This window comes from Squalius cephalus (assembly GCF_949319135.1).
Source record: "Squalius cephalus genome assembly, chromosome: 20".
NCBI lineage: Eukaryota > Metazoa > Chordata > Actinopteri > Cypriniformes > Leuciscidae > Squalius > Squalius cephalus.
In genome coordinates, this window is record NC_137141.1 from 23,559,351 (window position 1) to 23,577,611 (window position 18,261).

The 18,261-nt window shown below is 39.1% G+C and overlaps 1 protein-coding gene across 1 annotated transcript in view; it reads right to left on the reverse strand.

Annotated features, from left to right (window-relative positions):
* The window catches only part of sptbn5 (spectrin, beta, non-erythrocytic 5), a gene marked incomplete at both ends in the record, with an annotated part of 28,063 nt that overhangs the window by 5,535 nt on the left and 4,267 nt on the right, over positions 1-18,261 (reverse strand). The window contains 49 exons of the mRNA XM_079854133.1: positions 20-252; positions 376-562; positions 897-1,153; positions 1,351-1,488; positions 1,602-1,748; positions 1,847-1,937; positions 2,733-2,905; positions 3,045-3,122; positions 3,229-3,417; positions 3,649-3,811; positions 3,920-4,041; positions 4,326-4,439; positions 4,843-4,957; positions 5,073-5,191; positions 5,350-5,445; positions 5,558-5,749; positions 5,875-6,030; positions 6,115-6,306; positions 6,399-6,503; positions 6,676-6,825; positions 6,956-7,159; positions 7,284-7,463; positions 7,979-8,089; positions 8,182-8,296; positions 8,479-8,624; positions 9,210-9,342; positions 9,441-9,598; positions 9,683-9,796; positions 9,881-10,081; positions 10,295-10,481; positions 10,682-10,908; positions 11,049-11,213; positions 11,300-11,470; positions 11,596-11,695; positions 11,804-11,943; positions 12,083-12,326; positions 12,397-12,684; positions 12,875-13,126; positions 13,220-13,350; positions 13,520-13,672; positions 13,759-13,962; positions 14,070-14,203; positions 14,314-14,449; positions 14,668-14,874; positions 14,997-15,197; positions 15,490-15,643; positions 15,885-16,108; positions 16,201-16,339; positions 16,759-17,393. Coding sequence (XP_079710259.1) covers positions 20-252; positions 376-562; positions 897-1,153; positions 1,351-1,488; positions 1,602-1,748; positions 1,847-1,937; positions 2,733-2,905; positions 3,045-3,122; positions 3,229-3,417; positions 3,649-3,811; positions 3,920-4,041; positions 4,326-4,439; positions 4,843-4,957; positions 5,073-5,191; positions 5,350-5,445; positions 5,558-5,749; positions 5,875-6,030; positions 6,115-6,306; positions 6,399-6,503; positions 6,676-6,825; positions 6,956-7,159; positions 7,284-7,463; positions 7,979-8,089; positions 8,182-8,296; positions 8,479-8,624; positions 9,210-9,342; positions 9,441-9,598; positions 9,683-9,796; positions 9,881-10,081; positions 10,295-10,481; positions 10,682-10,908; positions 11,049-11,213; positions 11,300-11,470; positions 11,596-11,695; positions 11,804-11,943; positions 12,083-12,326; positions 12,397-12,684; positions 12,875-13,126; positions 13,220-13,350; positions 13,520-13,672; positions 13,759-13,962; positions 14,070-14,203; positions 14,314-14,449; positions 14,668-14,874; positions 14,997-15,197; positions 15,490-15,643; positions 15,885-16,108; positions 16,201-16,339; positions 16,759-17,393 — 8,471 coding nt within the window. The remainder of the gene's footprint in view (positions 1-19; positions 253-375; positions 563-896; positions 1,154-1,350; positions 1,489-1,601; positions 1,749-1,846; positions 1,938-2,732; positions 2,906-3,044; positions 3,123-3,228; positions 3,418-3,648; positions 3,812-3,919; positions 4,042-4,325; positions 4,440-4,842; positions 4,958-5,072; positions 5,192-5,349; positions 5,446-5,557; positions 5,750-5,874; positions 6,031-6,114; positions 6,307-6,398; positions 6,504-6,675; positions 6,826-6,955; positions 7,160-7,283; positions 7,464-7,978; positions 8,090-8,181; positions 8,297-8,478; positions 8,625-9,209; positions 9,343-9,440; positions 9,599-9,682; positions 9,797-9,880; positions 10,082-10,294; positions 10,482-10,681; positions 10,909-11,048; positions 11,214-11,299; positions 11,471-11,595; positions 11,696-11,803; positions 11,944-12,082; positions 12,327-12,396; positions 12,685-12,874; positions 13,127-13,219; positions 13,351-13,519; positions 13,673-13,758; positions 13,963-14,069; positions 14,204-14,313; positions 14,450-14,667; positions 14,875-14,996; positions 15,198-15,489; positions 15,644-15,884; positions 16,109-16,200; positions 16,340-16,758; positions 17,394-18,261) is intronic.

Sequence of the window (18,261 nt, forward strand, 5' to 3'; positions counted from 1 at the left end):
TATATATGAATCACATTACTTTATGAACTGGTAACAAACCTCTGAGAGAAAGGTCTGGATTTTTAGTGCTTGTTGAAGCAGTCGATCTTTATTCGTTGACTCTTTCTTCAGAGTGTCAAAGTTCTTCTTTAACTCAGCAAGTCTTTCACTGATCTCACGTGATGCAAAGTGTCGTCCTCGCACCAGGTTCTGTCCTGCCTCCTGTACAGCCATTATTAGAGGTGACCGGTTCTCAATTTCCTGCATCACAACCTGTAAGGGAAGGTATTAGCATATCAGAAGTGGCTCTTTGTGCTTCCTGAGAAGCCAGGACTACAGTCCTCAGGAGTTTTGAAGCACCAGTATTATAGTTACAGATTTCTGGACCAGACTAACCAGATGTTTTTTGACTATGGTTTGTATGCTCTGCAGGGAAGTGCCCAAGTCTTTCGTGACTGTGGCCTGCAGCTTGTCCTGAATCCACAGCAGCTCATCCTCTAAATCCCTGTAGAACTGGAACAGCAGCTGCCATGACTCCAGAGTTTCCCTGCGGGCCTGCAGCGGCTCAGCCAGGCCATTATTCCTGAGAAAAATGATTAAATGTAATTGTTTTTCACTCGGTCTGTCAATCAAATGAAATAAAACAATACCACACGTGCTAAAGGATTACATGTAGTATGCCACAGCAATAATGTGGTGTGTCATAATGTTTTAGATAACTTTACTGACATTTCAAAGCTAATGAATATAGTGGCCACATTCATAATTAATATCACATCTTTTACTTTCTCAATTATTAGTTTTTTCCCCTCACAGGATTTGGTCCATGGACCATTTGATCACCACGTTCAAACTATCTACGGCACCTCAAATTTTTCCACAGTCAGATGAGCTGTTTTTCCTGAACAAAAACATACCTGCTGACCACCTCCCAAACCCTCTGCTGTATATTTTCTGCAAGGAAGTTGCCTTGAGAGCTGAAGTCTTTGGCTATGTCCACCAGCCCCTGGACCTTCTCCATGTGTGCATCTACCATTTCTTCCAGGCCCTGCAGGGCCTTAAGCAGCCTACCAACTGAGGCAAGGTCACCCCCGTAATCTTTATTCGCCACTTCTACTTCCACTGATCCAAGCCACTCTTCAATGTCATCCAAAGAGCGCTGAAACTGCAACGCCTAGAGGAAAACAGAGAAAAGGCAAACAAAAACCTCAAATCCAAGATGATATTTCAGACCAGCGTCAGGAAATCTGAAAGTCATGGGATATGCTGGTGTCTAATATTCATTGTCAGAGAACCATGTGTAAGCAGCATCTCTACAGGATATCAGTCATGTAGAATCAGAAGAATGGCATGAGTTTTAGCATGCTGTACCTGATATGCTTGCTGTAGACGTGACTTCTTCTCTTTGCAGTTGCTTAAAAGCTGGTCCCAGCTGTCATCGACATCCTTTATTCGTGGTTTTATCTTGCTTTTAGCAGAATGACTGGATGCTAGCATGTTATCTCCCTCCTGAAGAAACATTTCCTGTTTTAGGCTAAACGCTGCTGATGCCATTTTAAGTCTGAATTTCATACAAGTAGAGAACGATTAAGAGATATTTAGACATTCTTTAGGATTCCTACTTTTATGAGGTTCTGCACTCTGTTGCGGTTAGCCAGTATCTCTGCCTCAAAGCTCTGGTGTTTTAGTAGCTTAGCCTGCAGGTTGATAGGATCTCTCCAGCTCTCATCAACAGCCACAGAGTTCTTCTCATTCAACCATGAGGAAACCTTTACAAATGAGAATTTAACTTCGTAAAAAAGATACTGATGTGTAAAATAGATCAGACTAGCAGATTTCATCTCTCTGAGTTTTTTTCTTCACACACCTCATAGCTTCCTTCCATGAATTTCTGCAACTGTAGAGATTCTTCTAAAGCTTTTCGTCTGGCATTGCTCATTTCCAGTACTTTGTCCTTCCTTCAAAGAAGAATTTTATATAAACAGTACTTTATAATGTTTCTGAAACCCTTGTGAAAAAAAAGTGCACTTAATGTATTGAATGTGCACTTGTAGTGTTTTTCAAATCTTAAAAGTATATTTGTACTTGCAAACAATATAATATTAATAAAATAAATGTAATAATAAATCACTTTGTAATAATGCTGGGCAACAAAATCAAGCTCCTCTTCTCTTATATCGAAATCCTCCAACATTTCTCTTTAAAAATTCTCGTTTTAGACTTATAATTTGTGACCGGTGTTTTGTTATGCTCTATCCTCTGCGCTTCATCAATACGTCATGTGTTGGGTCAGAGGTCACTCTTCCGCCAGAACTAGACTCGTGTACGGTCGTTACCGGAAGCCAGTGATTATAGCTTATAAAGTTATAAATATGGATATTTTTCTTACAAAAACGCATCGCTTGGCTTCAGAAGGCCTTTATTAACCCCCTATGGATTACTTTTATGATGGATGGATGTGCTTTTTTGGCTTCAAAATTTGTAGTACCATTCACTCCCATTATAAAGCTTGGAAGAGCCAAGATATTTTTTTAAATTTAACTCCGATTGTGTTTGCCTGAAATAAGAAAGTCATATCACCTAGGATGGCTTGATAGTGAGTAAATTATAGGATCATTTTCATTCTTGGGTGAACTAACCCTTTAAGTATATGCTTTTAAATATTATTTCTGTAATAAGTACTCTTTTTAAAAGTGTGCTGAAGTGTAATTCTTTTTTACAAGGGAAGTGAGTTTTGTTTGCTCACTGCATACCTGAACAGAATAGCTTTGGCCTTCTTCTTGATGTTGTCAGAGTCATAGTGCTGTGCCTGTATGAGCTGTTGAGCAAATCTGTCCACCTCCGCCACCTGCTCCATCTGAGCTTCTAGAGAGTTCTCAAACAGAGCGTGCTTCCTCTGAAGAGCCTCCACCTCTGAGAGTGAACCCTGCAATGACAGTGTGAAACATCATTCAGCATCCAATTCCAAAGTTACAGAGGATAAAACACCCAAGGACGTTTTGTTTTTTAATAAGGTGAAATGTTACTCTGCCTTTTTAATGGGGTCCAAGAATTGAAGCTCTTACCCCAAGATTTTCATTGATCAAGAAAGCCTCCCTGTTACTCATCCAGCTCTCAGTCTGGGCAGCATAGCCCAGGAATATCTGCAACCAATCAATATCTCATTATGCTCCACATAATACCTCACAAATACTCTAGAATAAACAGAACCTTAATGAAGCAAAACAACCTGCTGCTTTGTTAAGTCACCTGGAGCTTCAGTGCTTGATCCAGAGTGTTCTTTCGGTCCTCCCAAGATTTAGCTAGCTTTGCTTTGGCATCCTCCAGCTTGCTTAGGGCTTCTTTAATCTCGGCTGAATCACTGTGTCCAGATTTCACAAGATTCTGTCCAAAACTCCTAACTGAATCTATACGCTCACTGCGGGCATCAATCTCAGCCTGCAATCATTAAATGTTAATACAGTATAACACAAGTCTGCAATCATCTAACAGTATGTAGTACAATGTACTATGACAAATCACTTGTGATGTTCCTAATTTTTAAGTCGTTTTGGATCAAAGCGTCTGATAAATGAATAAAGGTAAATGTATTTGTTTTAGCTTTGTATTTCTTGACAGAAAAATATAAGAACACACAAAACAAAAACAATCTGCAATTTTTTTAAATACCTTCCAGTTTTGGTGCTCTAGTATGAAACTCTCAGCTTCAGTCTTATTCTTTGGCAGGCCGTTCTTCGCCATCTCATCGCTTTGCTTCAGGGTCCAGTCCAACAGAAGGCGCTGGTTAGCTTTGAATAGTTGCAGCTGATGAGACTCTTGCAACCGTTCCTTCCTACACAACAAAAGTATATTCTTTCTCATTATGTATATTTTATATTCATTTTTACCATGTTATTATTATCATTATAAATTAAGAATAAAGCAACTAATGGCAGCATACCTTCGTTTGATTTCCTTGTCCAGCTTCACTAAAGCAATGTTGACCTCTTCCTGCTTCTTTCTAAGTTTGTCAGACAGATCACAGTGTCTCCTCAACCGATCTTTAGTGTCCTTCTCCAGGGCCTGGTTTTACAAATTAGACCAATTGTGTTCTTTGTAACCCTTCTTGTAAGCAGACTAGCTTTAGTGTTTTACACTACAGCATATAATGCACCATGAAGGGTTCATTTAAAGGCTTTTCTACTTACAGCAGTTACTTTATTGGAAGGTGCTGAGAGATTTTCTATAAAGCCTTTAACCACAAAGCTAGCACACACAATAGATATTGTATAGGACGTGCTACCCACAGTGCACTGATTAATATGGATGAATGTGTTCTTTGTATAACAGCTGTCCAGTCTACTCACAGAGCCTCTCTCCTGGATGACTCTGGCCTCCCTCTCCATCTCCTCGTGCCTGCGAATGAGGTTTTCCACACTCTCCACATCCACTCCACAGCCCTGACCCTGGAGCAGTAGCATCTGTGGCCGAATTAAATTTAATTTAATTTAATTTAATTTAATTTAATTTAATTTAATTTAATTTAATTTAATTTAATTTAATTTAATTTAAATTTTATTAAATTAAATTAAATTAAATGTAATCAATCATACATTAAATGAAGAATATTTCATAAAATATATTTAAGATATTGTTTTATTGTAAAATTAAATATTAAATAATTTCAATTGCATGTATGTATTTTCATCAAAATGAAAGGACTAGAGACATTTAAGCAGTTACTGTATAATCTTGCCGATTTGAAAAAAGGAATGCTTAATTTCACTGAGTATTATATTGGGTTCCAACCCAAAGTTGAGTTCAGATTCCAATGCATATAATTTGATATAATTTCCAATGCTATACTCTCTCTCTCTCTCTCACCTTCTCTCCAGCTCTGTCCCGGACTTCCTCCAGCTCTCGAATCAAGGCGTGGACTTCTAGCGCTTCCTCCAGCTTCCTCTTATAGCTGCTCAGGTTGCCATGGAAATTACTCCATCTGTTGGGAAGGCGACAAGAAAGTCAAAACAAACAACAATATGCAAGATATAACAGAGGACAAGTGTATTTTCTTAATTGAACATGGATCTCAGCTGAAATATAGGAGGATGTACCGTTCATTGAGCTGCTGCCTACGCTTTTTCACAGTCGCCAACTCATCACTGTTCTGTCTCTCTAGCCGGGCTGCCAGAGTGTTGATTGTCTTGATGTGAGCATCATCAACAGTCACATCCTAAGGGATGAAAACTACTTAGTGAAAGAATGTTACTGCACTAAGCAATATGCTGTATACTGACGTTATATATTACAATGCAATTTCAGTAAACTGAGTAGTTATTGTGTTTTTCTTTAAGTTAACATTTGCTTATTCAAGCAGAACACTAGACTTACTCCAGAACCTGAGCCTCCGAATTCACTGAGCTTCTTCAGCAGTTGCTGACCATGTTCATAATCCTCTCCAACATCACCAATATTTATCATCACCTCCTATACAGCAAAGAAACTGAGGTAAGTGAAACCAAACATTGACTGGTATACCAATTCTGTTAATCAAGGCTTGTTTTCAGCAAATTGTAATGGAATGGCTGTATTTATTCACCTTTTGCCTAATCCAAACTTCAACTTGCTCCACTTTCTGCAGGAACTCAAGAAAATCACGGTTATCCTCAAGAACTTTTCCACGGACTGCAACTGCTTGCTTCAGAGCTTCCCAATGAGAGATCAGTGCAGAAATGGTCTGCCGGATCTCTTTTGATTTTGGGTGCCGCATGGCCACCAGTTCATTTCCAGCCTTGTGACAAGTACACAACAAACTATGTTAAATATATTTATGAAGACCAAAAGAAGAATAAATAAATATAGGATTATCTCTTACTGACTACTGAACCACCTTGTGACTTTAGTACAGTGACTCACCTGCTGGACAGATTCAATGATATTTCCATGGGCCAGAATCTCTGCTTCAAACACCTGATGCCTCTGCAGTATCTTCATTTTAGTCTGAAGGTTGCTCATGTCCATTTTGGAGTCTTCTTGTATCTTGTTCATACGGTCTGTGATCCATTCCTCTGCCTAAAATACAAATAAATATCACAAACCAACCAATTAAAATTGTTTGTTTCTATATGTTTAAGGTCACCAAGAAATGAGAAGTACCTCTGACACATCTCGGTTGAAAATACAGAGAAGCTTCGAGATCTCAAGATCCTCTCTGCGTTTTTCAGACAGATCTTTAATGCGCTCTCTCCTCTCCTGGAGAGCTTTCAGTTTGTTCCTAATGTTGCTGCTTTTTTCTCCCTTCAAACCTTCTGTCCTTAAGCGCTCCGCTGACTCCTGAAGAGCCACCATCTACACAACATGATAAGATTTTCTTAGCCTGAAAATGTCACATTGTGTTAAATGCTTCATACCATACTACAGGCTGAAGACAACCAACCAACCTTGTCTTCCTGAGAATTAAGAAGTTTTTCAAAGGCTTCATGGCGTTTAATCAAAGTTTCTACATCGTCCACTGTCGTTCCCAAAGCACTGTTCTTCAACTGGATCTGCAAGTAAACATGTTGTTAGCTTTAACAATATGAATGTCTAACTACAAACTTGACTCTAAAATGAACTATCTAATACTATATAGATATTTATTCAAGAGGTCACCTAACCAGATTTTACATGTTCAAATGTAAATGAAAGTAATTCCTGCTAGTTTACAGGAGCACTAACCTCTTGAGAGTTGGAGATTTTTTCCATGTACTCTGTGTCTCTATAAAACACCTGCTCCAGATATGTGTTCTCCAGCCATTTCTGCTTGGACTGCCAGTTATCAGAAAGCGTCTCTTTCTCTTCTTGCAGAGCTTTCAGTTTCTCTTGGATCTGATAGCCACACAGTGTTTAAACATATATTTGGTATGTATTATATTTGCATCTCTCATGTCAATTTGATAAATAATATTACAGTTTGCAATGTTGTAGTATAAACCAGGCAAAATTGTAAGTTTCTCACTTCTCTAGCATTAGGCATGTCATGCCCCAGTTGGTCCTGGCCCATGGATATTGCCTGGGCATACGTCTCCTCATGTGCCACAATCTCAGCCCAGAGCTGCTGGTGCTGGAACAACTGCAGATCACAGGTAGCAACGTCTCGGATGGACTCCTCTGCCTTCATCCCACTCAGCACCTGGGAGCACCAGAGGGAGTAGTCCTGTGCCTGGAGAACAAGGCAATATAAAATGGTTATGAATTAGTTTTCAACCAATATTTTCCACCAAATCAAACCTTGGAGTTTTTTGGAATCTTCTTTAAAAATGTACTATGAACTGAGTGTAGGCTACCGTGTTGAGGAACATGTAGCGGTCCTTAGCTGACTGCAGCTCCTCCTCCCTCTGCTCCATGTGCATACGGAGACTTTCCCAGCTCTCCACCACCTCCTGCTGCAGCTCCTGCAACTCCACCCTCAGCTCAGGAGAGCACATGTCCAGAATGGTGTCAGTTTCATCCAACAGCTCCTGAAGCTGTAGAAAATCACAAAATCTAAACACTGAAGCTAAGAAAGAGTTCTATGTGAGCATTTGTAAATTATGTATTTATTTATTTGCGAATTATATCATTCATTCCTTCCACTTATACATTTTATTTTAAGTTTTAGATTTTCACAGAAGATCTCTTGTTCCTCGTCAGAATGTAACTGAAGGCGACCAATCAAACAGCAGCGCAGGTAAAGCTACTAGGCTCTATTAGGCTCTACTAGTAAAGCTACTAGGATATATATATATATATATACATATACATATACATATACACATATATATATATATATATATATATATATATATATATATATATATATACATATACATAGTTATTGCAGCAATAAACAACTTAACGGTGCACTCAGTAGTTTTTCACTTTGCACAAAAGCATCCATGCAACCCACTAGGTGTCAGTATAATGTTACTCCAAGAATGATAGCCATTTCAACAGTGCAATTACTGAGCACACCTGTAATGAATGCTCTCTCTCTCTGTACCTGTTGCTCTGTTACAGCCAGCTCATGTACAAGAGCTTCGTGTTTCCGTAGCTGTGACAGCACCCCCTTCAGATCTTTGGCTATGTCATCAGGAATGCTTTTGTTCCTCTCCTGGTACAAGATAAGTGACATGTAACCACAAGGGCAGTTATGTTTATCATATTATTCAACAGCATGACTTTATTGCACAGCTGGACCGATACCTTTATCTGTCCTAGCGCATCAGTCAGGTCTTTGTAGAATTTGTGACATTCCTCAGATTTACGTAGCTTTTCTTTACGATCTTTGGATAAGTTCTGCAGCTCTTCCCATAATGCTCTGTCATTCATACAATAGACTTCATGTAAGTATGAACTATAAATTATATATATAGATTGCACAAATATGTAACTATATACACAGGTCTGACACATCACAAACAAAAATGAATTTGAAATTACTCTATTTGTTAGTTTATAATATTTTGTTTATATATAATTTTCCTTATCACATGCCATTACCTGAGTAGATTCTGTGTTTCTCGGATGAAGCTGCTCTCAGGGTGATTAGTTTTGATGAGTTTGTCAGCCAACTCTTCACAGGTGTGCATCCTCTCCAGTCCCACCTCCAGCTGCTTTAAGAATACCTCAAATCTCCCACGCAGTTGCTATCATGAAACAAGAGGTGCTTAGACAGATCCTGATCAGACAACATGCATAACGGTTTGTCTAATCCTGAAGATACTGGATTCAATTTACGAATCATATTGAAATTTTAAGGAATATGAACAATTAAAATAAGGTTTTACATAATGATGCCAAGGTCCCCTAAAATATGATAATTGCTAGGGACAAATAATAAGTGTGAAAATAATAAATGATAATAAGATTAAAGAAATAAAATAATGAGAAAATAATGTGTGATATTGTAAATAATTAAATAATTGGCTTTTATATTGTCACCGTACTAAAGCTAAAGAAACGTTATTAAAATATTATCTGTCTTTCTATACCCACTATTGCATTAATATTAAATAAAACAATTTGTGATTTTGTTTTATATAATGAAACAGTAATAATATAAAAATTCAGAAAATGTGCTAAATATATACATATATTAACATCTTAATTAAACATGACAAAGTCATTAGACCCCAACCAATTAAAGTACAGTGCAAAGTAGTTTGAAGGTAAATATGCAGGACAGTGACAAATCTTTGGACAGGTGGTCTGACACAGATAGCTAATCTCACCAGTGCGTTTTCATAATCACTCCCAAAGTCTTTAGAAGCAGCAATCTGTGTCTGCTGAGCGATCCATTCCTCCAATTCAGCAGACTCACGTTTAAATTCATGTAGGTTTAGGGTCTCTCTAAGCCTCTGTTCTCTGTTGTAATGAGACATGTTTGTTTTAACACGCCAAAGAAACATGATGGTGTGAACATTTGTTAGCTGTCCTGTTTCATCTACTGATTGTTATTTTACCTGACTGTCGCTGAGTGCTGAACCTCACTTAGCTTAGATTTAATGTGGTTGTAGGGCTTGTTCAACTCCTCTAAACCCCACATACGTACAGCCTGCTTAACGCTGGAGTTGAGTTCATCTACCTGAGCAGCAAGTACCTCAATCTGCCCCTCCACTCCCTGGAAAAAAAAAAAAAAAACTAGAATGTGTTAACATGTTAAACCCTTAAGCCATTGCATTATTACAAGCCAAAGATTACTCACCTCATGCTGCTTTATTAGACTCTGAGTAGCTAATTCAGTCTTGCCATAATCAGTGCTGACCAAAGCTGATGTTTCTGAAAGAAGCGTTTCCAGCTCATTGCAGTCAAGCAAAAGCTGTCCATCAGAAAACAAATGTTAACACTGATGACTCGAATAATTACTGGACCAAAAAAATGGCAAACACTCCTACACTTTTACCTGCTCCCGTGTAACTGCCTTGTTAAGTTCACTGGACCGTTTCTCACATGACTCCTCTAACTCCTCCCACTCTGCAATCAATTGCTCGCACCTCTGTTGCACCTCCTGACCATTCCACTGATTGGACCGGGCCATAGCTCGCCCTCTGTCCAGTATTCGTTGCAGGTACTGGCTGTGGGCATTCACCTCTGCCTGCAGGTCCTGGAGGGGGTTTCGAAAGATTTAACAGTTATAATGAATACAGCTTCACTCTGAAACTTCACAAAGAAATGTACAATGTACAATATAGTTAAGTTAATAAACTCAACTATACATAGCAATATAAAAGCTCTAAATCACACCCGTCTTGGGAAGCTATTTTTGAATAGGTCATTTCATCCCTAGCAATATTAATACACTCATATCTAATCATACCTTGTGTTTTTGAAGCAGGCTAACTGCCCCAGCCAGAGATCTTTCATAGTTTGTCGTATCAGCTACAGGGTGATGCTCTGATATCCAGTTTAGCTCTAGGTCTACATCATGGTAAAAGCTATATAGAGCCACATCTGCCTCTAACTGGCTTCGGCGATGATCCAAAGGTTTCTGTAAAGACTTAAATCTGGCAAATAAAACAGAGGTGAAGGCTTCTTAAAACATGCAGAGAAATCAACTCCATACAGTTTCGTATTAATTGACCCTGTGATAAATTAATTGATACTTATAATCAATTTATTAGCTATTGTTTCATTTAAACAAGTCTTTCATTACAGGTAAGTTTTCACTATGAAGAACATTTTTGAGGAAAAAATGAGTACTGACAGTTTCAGGTAAGTGTCAGTCTCCCTGAGAATGCGCTGAGAGTCAAAATGGTTGGTGGCCAGGTGTTTGGCACGGGTGACAATGGAGTTGATTTTTTCTGCAAGTTCTTGAGCTTCCTCTTCCAGCTGCTTGTGCTCCTTCAGGAGCTGTCTGCTTGAGCGAAGGTCATGGCCCCTGATTGCATTCTGTAACATTCTCTCAATTGTCTCAATCTTCAATTTTGCATCCTAAAAAAAAAAAAAAAAAAAAAAAAATGACCCAATTTACACAGAAACGGAAATTTGTTCTGCTTATACATTTTAAGGATAAATTCTTTCAATGCTGTCCTGTAGTAGTCAAAAGTAGAACAGAGCTTGAGTACAAGTACCTGAAGCAACTCCATGAGTTGCTCCTGCTGGCCAGCCTGTCGTAGTTTGTCCCCTCTTTCTGCCATCTTCCTCTGGAGTTCAGTCCACCTTTTGCGTACCTCTTGAGTCTTTCTCTGGATGCTCTGGCTGTTATAGTGATCCTCTGCCAACATCTCCTCTCCAGTCTAACCAAATAAAATCCAGTCATCAAAATGGCAAAATACATAGGTTGCTTGAAGAATAGTACAGTACTTCTGATGTGGCACTGTACCTCAGTCAGTCTGTCTATGCGGACTTGATTGGCCTTCATCTCTTTTTCTGCCGCCTCGTGTTTTTTGAGCTTGCGAAGGATGTTGGTTGGATCTCTGTATGATTCATCCTCAGCAATCTCAAACTTCTCCTCCATCCACAGCAGCATCTCCTCTGCATCTCTTAAAAATTCCTATGCAAGGGAAAGTATTTTAAAGCACTGTACTTGTAGCTTTATTGTCTGATAGCTACTAACACATTTGAACTTTTATTATTTATGAATTATGTCACATTCCAAAACATAAACTGAAGGACTACCTGGTATTTTTTTGAAGCAAGTAAATCAAGCCTCCTTAATTTACAACTTTCTTTCAGGCTCTTATATCGATCTTGAATGACCTTTGATCGCTGTTGAATTCTGGAAAGGAGGAATATGCCAGTCTTAACAACATAATAGCACTAAGAAACAAGCTATTATAATTATTCACTAATACAATTAATTATTATATGCAAAAACTATACTTACTCTTTGGCAGCAAAGTTACGCTTACTGGTGAGCTCCTTGCTCTTGTCTTGAAAGAGGTTGATGGATCGCTCTAAAGCCTCAAGTAAAGCCTCAAGCTCTTCTTGTCGGCCCAGTAAACTGTGAATGCTGTCAACTGAGTCCTGTGCAGAAATTATGCATTAAATCTGTACAAATGTGTAACTCTTCCTTTGACAAAAATGTGCTTAGAGATGAAAGGAATTAATTAATTAAATGAATAAGTTAAAATAAAAGAAATTAAATGTAATATCTTTCATTTACCCCCAAGTCTCTGACTTTCAGTCTGGCCTCATGACCAGAAATGGTGGACTCTATGCGATCTGCTTCCATATTCAGCTTTTGAAACTCTAGTCCTTGCTCAAGCCTTCTGTGGCGACTAGACCACAGTTTGTCCAGCTGGCTCCATTCGTGATCCAACTTTGTGAGTGTCTGCTGAACATCTTTAGCTCCTTTCTCTCCAGATGCCACCTCCAGAGATTGACCCAGCTTCTCCATATCTTTTAATCTGCAATAATTTTACTGTCAAGCATAGGCACTAAGTAGGAATTGCAAAAGAAAGATCACACACGACTAACCTCGCTCTCTGCAGTTCAATCTCTTGTTTTAGATCAAGGTGATCCTTCAGCAGGGCTTGAGCGGATGGTACATCAGATCCGGTCTCCTCTTCCAGAAGGTGCTCCTGTATTGCCTCGGCCCACAACAATAGGTCTCTGGTCTCTTTTTGAAAGAGTTGTAAGCGTTGGGCTTCCTCGAGCATCCGTTGTCTCTGAATGGCTTGGGCCTTCAATTGCCGCAGCAGCTCTTCTAGAGCACGTACTTCTTCCATAATAGCGGCGCTCTCTGCGGGACTACAATCCTGTTTCCTGTAGCATAGCAATGGAACATACAGTTAAGAGGCAAATGAATGAGGATTGATTTAGGTTCACTACTATATTTAACATTCTCCTATAAGTTATTTATGTTTTCAAGCTGTGCCAAGGTTAGAAATAAGAAATGTCAATAAATATATCACCAAAAATAAGTGGTACAGCAATAATTTTGTAGCAAACCCACATCTTGGCCACACTTTTAAGGTACTCTATTTTCCTTTCCAGGGCTTCTATGTCTCTCTCAGCCTGGGCTTGTCTGTGTTCCTCAGCCTGCAGGGCTGATGGTGAGCTCCCGACATCAGGTGTGTCAAGCTGCGATAGCCTGTCCTGGAGCTGAGCCTTGACATCCTGGCAGGTCTGCAAGAAGGACTTCACATCAGCAGAACTAAGCAGCTCATGGGCCATCTCATCCTTCAGTTTCTGAATGTGTTCCCACCTGGTCATACAAATAAACATTTAAAGGAACTTTTAACAACACGTTAGTATGGCGGGACGGTACGGCTGCACAATGCTGATTTTGCCCACATACCTGCGGGTTACATTTCCAAGTCTGAGCTGAATCTCTTTTTTCTTGCTGTGCTGTTTTTTCACAAGCTCCTCTCCAAGCTTGGTAATGTCATCAAGCTGCTTTCTACCACTGGCTAGTTCAGTAAGAAAGTTCTGCGTATGGCATTGAGAAAGAAGAACTGAATGTTTTAAAACAAAATACCACCATGTTATTCAAAGAACACAGGTACATCTCTTGGAGTTAACTCTCCAAACAACAAGATTCTCTGAAGGATTCATGTTGTGTTATTCTGCTCACTGTGTGTTTTCCGGGAAAACTAACCTCATATTTGGCTTGTATAACCTCTAAGTTGTTGGAGTTGGAGCTGAAAGTGTTGAGGACATTCTCCTTGTCTCCCATCCAGGACTCAAACTCCTCACAGGCATTATAGAACCTATGTAGTTGTGCAGTGTCATCCAGGATCTTATTTTTTGACTGGTGGGAGAAAATGTTTAAAATGATCTAAAATGGTAAAGAATAAAGTTCTCTAGAACGATGCTTGGTAAAGCTTAAATATTCACCTGTGCCAAATTATAAAGGCTATTGAAATCATTTTCCAGACTACTTTGTGTGCTCTCTATTGTGTCTTTTTGGAAATGTGCATCAGGCAATGATGAGGCAGATATTTCAGCCGTCCAACGGCGCATGGAGCGAGTGCGGCGGGGGCGGCTCACTTTCCTTTTTGGACTCTCAGGTAGTCCATTTGTAGGCTCAGGTAGTGCTTCCTGCATTTGATTGCATCAAAACACAAGCAAAAGCTGTCTAGTAGATGCAATTTAAAGAGAAGTTTTTACGGTTCATAAGATATAAAAGAATTTATAAAGAGTCTTACAGAAGGTGGCAGCTCCCTTATGTATGTGGAAGATACTAGCTGTTCATTTCCTCTGCTGTCTCGAAGAAGAAAACTATCTTTTTCCCGGCTGACAATTGTCAATATTTCTCCTCTGTCCCAGGTTAATTTAGGACCTGGAAAAATGATCAGGATGAGCTCGAAAGAGAAATTGGTTTATGGTACACACAAATCAGATCAGAGGTTTGTGATTTATCAGATTTTAACTCTAAAGGATCCTGTGTACCTCTGTATTTGAACCTAATCGCTGCTTGTTCTTGTGGTAAAGCCTTGCTGGGGACACGTTTGTCAGCTTTTTTCTCCTTTTCATCTTCGCCATCTGAATCACTGTAGTGGACAATTCTGCTCTGCTGGGTGTCAGTCTTAAATTAAATAAAAATGTGTCAGTGCCATTGAAGCTGTATCAATAAAATTATACAGCCATTGTTTTTGTTTTATACTAGCAATGATTAACATTTATTGCATAGTTATACTATTTTTTCACCATTACCCTTGGATTATTCAGACAGAGTAAGTGTTTTAAATCTACTGTAAATCAAGTTTCTTTAGTACATAATAGGCTGTTTTGGTCATGACTCACGGTAAGAGGAGCAAGTTGGGCAGCACTCTTGGCTTGCTCACCCAGCTTTTTCACTTCTGAGGCATATGCTTCCATTTCTTTCTCCAGTCTTTGGTTACGCTGGAGCAGAGCAGTACTGCTGGCCTCATCCTTTCCATAATCCTCGTCAATGAGAAATGGTTTGCGGTCATCAAGCCATGATCTGGCTTCGGTAACATCTGCAAAATACTGAGAAAAAGGAAGAATGGTGTTTAGAACACATTTTTATCCCAACCTTGATCCACTGAATCATAATTTCTCACTTTCCGTTCAGAAGGAGCCTATACACAGCCAAGTGTATTGGTTTCTACCTGCTTGATAACATTGGCTGCATGCAGTTTGTTCTTTCGGATGGTGACTTGTTCTTGAAGTTGCTGCCATTGTTTCTGAAGAGTCCGAATCCACTTTTGGATGTCTCTCTCATTGGGGTGTCTCCCCCTGCACAGCTCTTGGCCTCTGGATAAAACCCCTGAGCACAGAGATTCCTGTGATTGAATCTCTGCTTCTAAAGCCTGCAAAATACATAGCCATTTTTTGCTAATCTTAGTAGCTCTGATCCAGTCATATTGAGGTCAAGCAATGTTCGATAGATAGATAGATAGATAGATAGATAGATAGATAGATAGATAGATAGATAGATAGATAGATAGATAGATAGATAGATAGATAGATAGATAGATAGATAGATAGATAGATAGATAGATAGATAGATAGATAGATAGATAGATAGAAAAATGTGGAGAGTAATGTGTTTCATCGATTCTACAATTTTGAATTTGATTATTGTGTGTGATGGCCACATACCTTGTGGTTCTGAATGGCCTGCTGAATTTGACTGAGGTCTCTTCCCAGAGATGCAGCCTGTAAGAGGACCCATTTCTCATATATCCATGATTCTACTTCTTCACAATCATGGAAAAACTCAAAGACCTTCAGCTGCCCCTCAAGAGCTTTTCTCCTTTTTGGACAAAAACAGACAAAGTTGTCGCTGTACAGTAAATGTCCATAGTTGCTTTAAAAAAACATTTCTACAACAGTAAACAATCCTGTCTGCATTTAATTTAACGTGCAGTCTAGCTTTTGTAAATCTAATTATATAGTACTTGCCACAAGTTATTTTTTTATTATTATTTTGTCCTCAGTTTAGAATCAGTCTTAGAAATGCTTCTAGTACAATCAGATGGGTTTAAAGAGATTACCTGTTCTTGCTGAGACCCAGTAGGGAGTTGTACTGGCCATTAAGATCTTTAATTTCCCTCTGGACTTTTGTGGCACCTTTGTGTTTAACCTTTAAGGCACTGCTGCTGATGGCGTTCAGGGTTTCTCCAAGTGAGATGATCTGAGTGTCTAGCAAGTCCTGCTTTTGCAGTAGGGCTACCACCTCTGGCAGCTGTTTTCCTATGTCTGAGGAATCTGCCTGGGTCTTCAAAGCAGGAACGAAATCAGTTTTCAGAATTCATAATGCTCAGTGATAATGTCTGTTTGTAGTAAGAAGAATACATATGTAATGTTCACCTGTAATTCCCTGAGGTCCAGAGATATTAACTCAATGTCTCTGAGGACAGCAAATGTATTCACAGCATCTCCAACATATTCTTTCTGCTGCTGCAGAAGCTGCTGCAAAGTTTTCCAATGGTTCATGATATCCACCTGCCTGTAACACACAATACAGTAATTAATAAGAAAAACATCAATAAGAAACATTAATAAGATAATAAGCAAATATTATCTAAGACTATTTTCTATTAAACGCTTCCACAACTTTAAATGGTTTTTGACTTTGAATAATATAAAGTCAGTTTTGATATCCACATTCCTAAGGATTAACAAATGTTTCTCTGATGACTTTTGAAGTTTAGCCATGTATGTTATGCTAAAATCTTTAGTCCATAAATAAGAAATAGCCCAAATGGAAGAAAAAAACAACGTATTTTATAGTGCCAGATTCAGTGAAATAGTTTTTTACTGAAATACTGGACATTTATTTTTGTGTCTTTTCTACTGCACATAAAAATAGTCATAGCTTGTATCAGTAAGTAATTATAAACAACCTGCAATTCTTTGCCCCCTCACCTGCGAATCACTTGTGCCTTGCTGTGGTAGTTCTCTCTCTCAATGACAGCAGCCATTTCACTTAAAGCGCGGAAACGTGGTTCACGAGCCAAAACATCTGTTCCCAGGGCCTCCAGTCTGCGAGCCGCTGTCTCAGCCTCCTCCAGCCTTTGCAGCCCTCCCAGGTCTTGTTGTTGGATCAGTTGCAGAGTGTCCTCCAGGTAGCTCTCCCTCAGCGTAGCCTTGCGGCCAAACTTCTGGGCCAGCTGTTCCAGCTGTTCCAGCCTTATCAGCGCACTCTGGAGATCCCGCTCTCGCTGGTATTCTGCTCGCTCTAGCAAGGTCCAGTTCCTTTCGATATCCCCCATGGTCTTGCCTTCCGGAGGAATATAGTCCCACTGGTTGTTTGCCCTCAGCTTGGTTCTCAAGTTGAAGAGGTGAGCCTCGATGGTCCCCCGTTCCTGGTACTTCGGAGGCTTCTCAATAGTGCGGTATGTCTTGAAGGCAGCCACCAGATGCTGCATTTCTCGCAGGGAGTTGGGGAAGGAGCGGTCATTGAGCTCAACCACCTTGGTCCTGATCCAGCGTATTAAGTCAGACACCATGCTCTCATACAGACCCTTCATGTCATCCAGTTCTTTCAGAAGGTCCACAATCTGCAAGCAGTGAGATGGTAAACAGAAATAACATATATTTTAGAAAACACTGATGTCGAAGCAGATGAATGAAATTCAGCTGGACAGTTCAGCATTAAACCATATATTTAGGACAATATACCTAAAAGTAAAACTTTTGTAATAATATACTGACTCTCATGTCATTTCAAACCTGTATGACTTTCTTCTTTGAAATACAAAAGAAGATATCTTGAAAAATGTCTTTTTGTCCATACAATGACAGTCAATGGTTTCCAGTGTTGTTTTGTACACCACTGACTTTAATTGCATGGACAAAAACAGTTGCAAATGTCCTCAGATTATCTTCTTAAATGTTTCAAAGAAGAAAGAAAGTCATACAGGTTTGGATAGGTTTGGTTTCTACAAACCAAAAAGCTAATAACCACTATATTAAAGTGATTGTTCACCCAAAAATAAAAATTCTTTCATTAATTACTCATGTCGTTCTAAACCCGTAAAACTTTCGTTCATGTTCGGAACACAAATGAAGATCTTTTAAATTTTTAAAAGTTCAGAAAGATCATAAAACTAATCCATATGAATTGAGCGGTTTAGTCAAACATTTTCTGGAGAGACACAATCGTCTTATATGATGAACAGATTAAAATTCACATAGCATTGATTAGCTTGTTCAGATGTGTTTGATTAGGGTTGGAACTAAACTCTGCAGAAGATTGGCCCTCCAGGACCACCCCTGCATTAAAGGATAGGTGATTTGGGAGGATATTTTTATTCAACAGCTACACAATATCTATCTACTTAATACACACCTTTCTTACTTCTTGAACACTCCTTTGCGGCTCAGTAATTGTGTGTCTCATGTTCTGCCATCGCAGCCACTGAGTGC